This window comes from Rhinopithecus bieti, unplaced genomic scaffold (genome assembly GCF_001698545.2).
Source record: "Rhinopithecus bieti isolate Rb0 unplaced genomic scaffold, ASM169854v2 scaffold_1557, whole genome shotgun sequence".
Taxonomy (NCBI): Eukaryota; Metazoa; Chordata; class Mammalia; order Primates; family Cercopithecidae; genus Rhinopithecus; species Rhinopithecus bieti.
The window spans coordinates 910,346-916,345 of record NW_016803512.1 but is presented as its reverse complement, the minus strand read 5'-3'; the positions used below and the strand labels follow the sequence as shown (position 1 = coordinate 916,345).

The 6,000-nt window shown below is 44.1% G+C and overlaps 1 protein-coding gene across 6 annotated transcripts in view; it reads right to left on the bottom strand.

Annotated features, from left to right (window-relative positions):
- The window catches only part of RUFY1 (RUN and FYVE domain containing 1), a 68,422-nt gene that overhangs the window by 35,968 nt on the left and 26,454 nt on the right, over positions 1–6,000 (bottom strand). For all 6 annotated transcript variants that reach the window (XR_001888379.1, XM_017888177.1, XM_017888197.1 and 3 more), the window contains 2 exons: positions 5,490–5,551; positions 2,699–2,764 (listed from right to left, as the gene is read on the bottom strand). Coding sequence is in view for 5 of the 6 variants with exons in the window: in XM_017888177.1 (XP_017743666.1) it covers positions 2,699–2,764; positions 5,490–5,551 (128 nt within the window). In the remaining variant the exon portion in view is untranslated. The remainder of the gene's footprint in view (positions 1–2,698; positions 2,765–5,489; positions 5,552–6,000) is intronic.

The following is a 6,000-nucleotide window of genomic DNA, read 5'->3' as shown; positions in this document are numbered from 1 at the left end:
TAAAAAAAAAAAAAAATGGACGAATGGATCAGCCAAACTAATGAAAACATTACACATGAGATTTTGAATAAAAACTAGATCAGAAATGAACACTACTATTCTCTGCACCTTGTTTTATAATTTTGACTTTGGAATCATGTGTAATGCACTACATGACTATAAAACAAAATCAAATCAAAACTAAAAGATATCTAAAACTGTTAAAAAACATCCATAAATACAGAAAGAGAAGAAAAATTATTTTAATGACTTTAAAACACAGGAATTAGACTCTGGAATATATTTAAAGGTTTGAAAAACTGAATGGTATCTAGCAAGTAAGTTTACAGAAAAAATATATAACAATACATAAAATATATTTTATATATTTATATATTTTTTTGATGAACAACTAAGTAAAACTGAAAAGCTAGCAACGTATTGCCTCATAAACACTGAGCTTCATAAATTCTTTTTTTTTTTGAGATGGAGTCTCTGTCACCCAGGATGGAGTGCAGTGGCACAATCTCGGCTCACTACAACCTCTGCCTTCCAGGTTCAAGTGATTCTCCTGCCTCAGCCTCGAGCAGCTGGGACTACCAGTGCCCGCCACCACACCTGGCTAATTTTTGTATTTTTAGTAGAGATGGCCACCATGTTGGCCAGGTTGATCTTGAACTCCTGACCTCAGGTGATTCGCCTGCCTCGGCCTCCCAAAGTGCTGGGATTACAATCGCCTGGCTGCTTCATATTCGCAAGGGGCAAATAATGCCCATGATCTAGAAGCCAGCTGTTCACAGGCATGAGGAAAAGCTCACTAATTTGTTTTGCAACACTATATAACCCTGACATGAGGGCGGAGAAAGAAAACTATGAAATTCCCAGCAAGTCAGGTTACGTTTTTTTTCTTTGAGATGGAATTTTGCTCTTGTTGCCTAGGCTGAATGCAATGGTGCAGTCTCAGCTCACCGCAACCTCCGTCTCCTGGGTTCAAGCGATTCTCCTGCCTCAGCCTCCTGAGTAACTGGGATTACAGGCGTGTGCTACCACGCCTGCCTAATTTTGTATTTTTAGTAGAGATGGGGTTTCTCCATGTTGGTCTCGAACTCCCAACCTCAGGTGATCCACCCGCCTCGGCCTCCCAAAGTGTTGGGATTACAGGTGTGAGCCACTGCACCCAGCCAGGTTACATATTAAAAGGATAATTGAATTATTAAAACTATATCCTGGCTGGGCAAGGTGGCTCACGCCTATAACCCAGCAGTTGGGAGGCTAACCAGGGAGGAAGGCTTGAGGCCAAGAGTTTGAGACCACCTTGGGCAACGAAGTGAGACCCTGTCTCTACAAAAAACACAAAAAATTAGCCAGGTGTAGTGGTGCATGCCTATGGTTCCTGCTACTTGGGAGGCTGAGATGGGCAAATCACCTGAGCCCCGGGAGGTGGAGGCTGCAGCGAGCCATGATTATACCACTGCACTCCAGCCTGGGTGACAGAGTAAGACCTTGTCTCAAAAAATCCTAATAAAAATAATATGATCAAGTGGTGTTTATCCCTGTGACACAGGAATGGTCCAGTATGAAGAAGTCTATGAATAAAATACACCACATCAGTAGATTAAGGGATAAAAACCATGATTATTTTAATGGACACTAAAAGGCATTTGATACAATTCAATATCTATTTCTTATAAATACTCTCAATAAACTAGGAATTGATCAAAAAACTTTCAAAAAACAGCCAACATCACAGTTAAGCAGAGCCCCAGGCTGGATGTGGTGGCTCACGCCTGTAATTCTAGCACTTTGGGTGGCTGAGGTGGGAGGATTGCTTGAGCCCAGGTGAGACCAGTCTGGGCAACATGGCAAAGCGCTGACTCTATAAAAAGTACAGAAACCAGCCAGGAGGGGTGGCATGCGCCTGTAGTCCCAGCTACTTAGGAGGCTGAAGTGGGAGAATCAATTGCCCGAGCCTGGGAATTCGAGGCTCCAGTGAGCCGAGATCATGCCGCTACACTTCAGCCTGGGCAACAGAGTGAGACCCTGTCAAAAAAAAAAAAAAAAAACAAAACAAAAGTGAAAAAAGCCCCAGAGCGATATGCCCCTGACTACACTGGGAGGAACATGCCAGCTTCCTCACCTGGCTTTTGGGGCCAGAGAGGCTGCCCCTGTGGAGAACTGTCATGTGCAATGTACCCTCTAACATGTCTCTCCACATTCCCCACGAATACCTCCAAGGATTAGTGTTTCATGAAACACATCCACAGATCTCCAGCAAAGATAAAAAAAAAAAAATCAAGATAAAGATGCTTGTGATCACTAGTACATTGCTCTGGAGGGCCTAGCCCAGTGGTTTTCAACTCTCTTTCCTGGCCTAATGCACTGGGTACTGTGTGCTGATTCCAGCAGCAACAGTGCTTGCCATGAAGGGATTTCCAGCCACGTGGCTGTGGGGTGAGGAGTGGAGAGAGTCAAGGTTTAATGTAGTTACCTCTCTGTATTATATAACTGCAGAAAGCACAGAATAAAGATTTCCCAAGAGTTTATCAAGAAGAAATCATACTTCTCCAGTTTGTACAAATAAATGTTGCCTGAATGATGACCCTTTTGTCTTGGTTTGGAAACAAGCTATTTATAAGTATGTGGCAACTCAAAGAGGTTCCATGAAACAATGACAGGATACCACGCATGTAACTGTCACATTGAAAAAAAGGAGTCTTACCTCAAGTGCCGGTTAAGTTCTTCCACATAATTTTTTTGATCAAGGACATCAGTAATTCTTTCATGCCTTTTAAAAGGAGCATAAAAAGTGAGAACTTTTTTAATTAATGATTAATACTTTGTAACTGTTCCCCAACCTTCCAATCACCTTGTAGAAGTACCAGTGTCTTCAAGAAACCAAGAGACAGCCAGAGCTTAGTAACATCCAGTCTCAGAGTACAGACAGCAAAGCCGGCCTGGGGCACTGTAGCCAGCGTCTCCAGGGCCAGGCTGCCAGGGGAGTGGGTTCCCTGCAGACCAAGGTTTCAGGATCAGCAAGCAAGGTGAAAATACCAACCTGCCACATGCAAATGGCTTTGACACAACCCTTATTATACTGAAGGAAACGAGCCCACCGGACTTACAAACAAAAGAACTGGCCAGGTGCGGTGGCTGGGACGTCGAGGGGGGTAGATCACGAAGTCAGGAGATGGAGACCATCTGGCTAACACAGTGAAACCCCATCTCTACTAAAAATACAAAAAATTAGCCGGCGCGGTGGCGGGCGCCTGTAGTCCCAGCTACTCGGGAGGCTGAGGCAGGAGAACTGCTTGAATCTGGGAGGTGGAGGTTGCAGTGAGCCGAGATCGCACCACTGCACTCCAGCCTCGGCAACAAGAACGAAACTCTGTCTCAAAAAAAAAAAAAAAAAAAAAGGAATATATTTTGTTCCTTTGAAGTATTTGGTCTAATATGAAATAAAAGAATATATTTTGTTAAATTTCAAGTGGTTGAGCCCTTGTACTTAGGATGCATGAAGCTTTAGTGTGGTTCCTGCTGGTCCATTCTTTGGTAAGGTGCACTGCCAGGCACTGAGACCGGGAGAGTCCTCGGGAAGACATGGAAGGGCAGGTGACATATGTGCGAGGTAAAATATTCAAACGCAATCGCAGGGTTTACAGTGAAAAACCCCTTCCATGCCTGCCTCCACAGGCAACCACTACTGTGAGGCTGATATGCCACTCTAGAAATGTTCCATGAATACATATGGAAGTAAAACATATGTATGTATATCCTTTTTTATTATAACATAAATGGGGCCAGGCGCAGTGGCTCATGCCTGTAATCCCAGCACTTCGGGAGGCTGAGGTGGGCGGATCATCTGAGGTCAGAAGTTCGAGACCAGCCCGACCAACATGGAGAAACCCCATGTCTACTAAAAATACAAAATTAGCCTTGCATAGTGGTGCATGTCTGTAATCCCAGCTACTCAGGAAGGCTGAGGCAGGAGAATCGCTTGAACACGGGAGGTGGAGGTTGTGGTGAGCCAAGATCGTGCCACCACACTCTAGCCTGGTCAACAAGAGCGAAACTCAGTCTCAAAGAAAAAAAAAAAAAAAAAAAAAATATATATGTATATAAATGGCAGTATGTTATATATAGTTGTTATTATTATTTTTTCTCCTGGGTAACTTATTTTAAAAGAATACCCTTGTTAACAAGGGTGAGGGAGAGCTTCATAATGGCATAAAAAGACATCTAGGCCCGGTGCGGTGGCTCACACCTGTAATCCCAGCACTTTGGGAGGCCAAGGCAGGCGGATCACCTGAGGCCAGGAGTTCGAGACCAGCCTGGCCAACATGGTGAAACCCCGTCTCTACTAAAAATACAAAAAAAATTAGCCGGGCGTGATGGTGAATGCCTATAATCCCAGCTACTCGGGAGGCTGAGGCGGAAGAATAGCTTGAACCAGGGAGGCGGAGGTTGTAGTGAGCAGAGATTGCACCACTGCACTCCAGCCTGGGTGACAGAGCGAGACTCCATCTCAAACAAAACAAAACAAAAATCTAAAACACTATGATTAAAGAACAAGTCCAAGGGCAACTTATATACTACTATCCCATTTATATTTGAACAAATGGTAAAGCAAAATACACGACCAACAAACAAATACCTGCAAGGCATTAAACAGTCTTCCTCTGAGGGGAAGAATGGGATTGACATGGAGGCAAGCGGACAGTGTGAATGGGGAAATTTCACCTGTACACTCTATTCTTCTGCAGAGCCAAATTCCTTAAACAATGAGAATAATGCATTGCTTCTGTACTTAAAAATAACTAAACAAAATCTAAAATCTCAAAGCAAAAACAAGAAAAGTGTTTTTTTTTTTTTTTTTTTTTTTTGCTGCAGAGAAGAGCCTCATTACCCGTTCTGCAGGCGGGGAACACCACCCAGGGTGCACACCTCCAGCCCCAGCGCTCCTACCGCCTCCTCCGGCCCCACTGCCAGTGTGGAGAGAGGCCACACCTAACCTGCCCAGCCCACCCCCACCGGGCCCAAGAAGTTCCCCACCCCCACCCTCCCCTCCTGCCCCACCACTCCTGGCTTCGGGGCCTCCACTAGTCTTCGGCAATTTCCGTCCGGAGACCTGGTGCTCGGCTAGGCCAGAAGTCCCGCCTTTGCCAGAATTTTATTAAAAATGTGACGTGGCCGAGCGCGGTGGCTCACGCCTGTAATCCCAGCACTTTGGGAGGCCGAGGCGGGCAGATCACGAGGTCAGGAGTTTGAGACCAGCCTGGCCAATATGGTGAAACCCCGTCTCTACTAAAAATACAAAAATTAGCTAGGCGTGGTGGCGTGCACCTATAGTCCCAGCTACTCAGGAGGCTGAAGCAGGAGAATCGCTTGAACCCCGGAGGTGGAGGTTGCGCTGAGTGGAGATTGTGCCACTGGACTCCAGCCTGGGCAACAGAGCCAGACTCCGTCTCAAAAAAAAAAAAAAAAAAAAAAGTGACATACAACGCAGTACTTACTCCTTCCCACCATCAAGATCCTGCACATCCTTAAGGTAGAGGGAAAAATCTATTACTCCAACCTAAATGAAATAAAATGCACAAGTTTAAATAAAGTGTCCTATTTTTCATAAACCTTACAACCTTTGAAATTCAGGGTATTTAAATTCTTATCTCTTTCCTAGGAACATTTAATTAGGCCAACCAGCTCTATGAAGTGGCAATCAATTGAACAAACCAAAAAAACCTAACCCTACCACCTTTTAGAAGAAAAACTTAGTAAGTATCAGATTTCAGAGACTATTCTGAAATTTCACGACCTAGTTTAGTTTTCTTGTTTATTCAATAATCACATTGTTTACAACGATCAACAAAATTATTTGTGTACAAAGTAATTATAATAAAAAAAGATGTGGATCTCTAAACTGGTGACCTTAACTGACATTTCTGAGTCTTTCTTCCCCCAGATCTTGGTAAAATGGTCTAATCAGTATTTCAGGAAAATTCTCCACCCCTTAGGTACAAGGGAGAA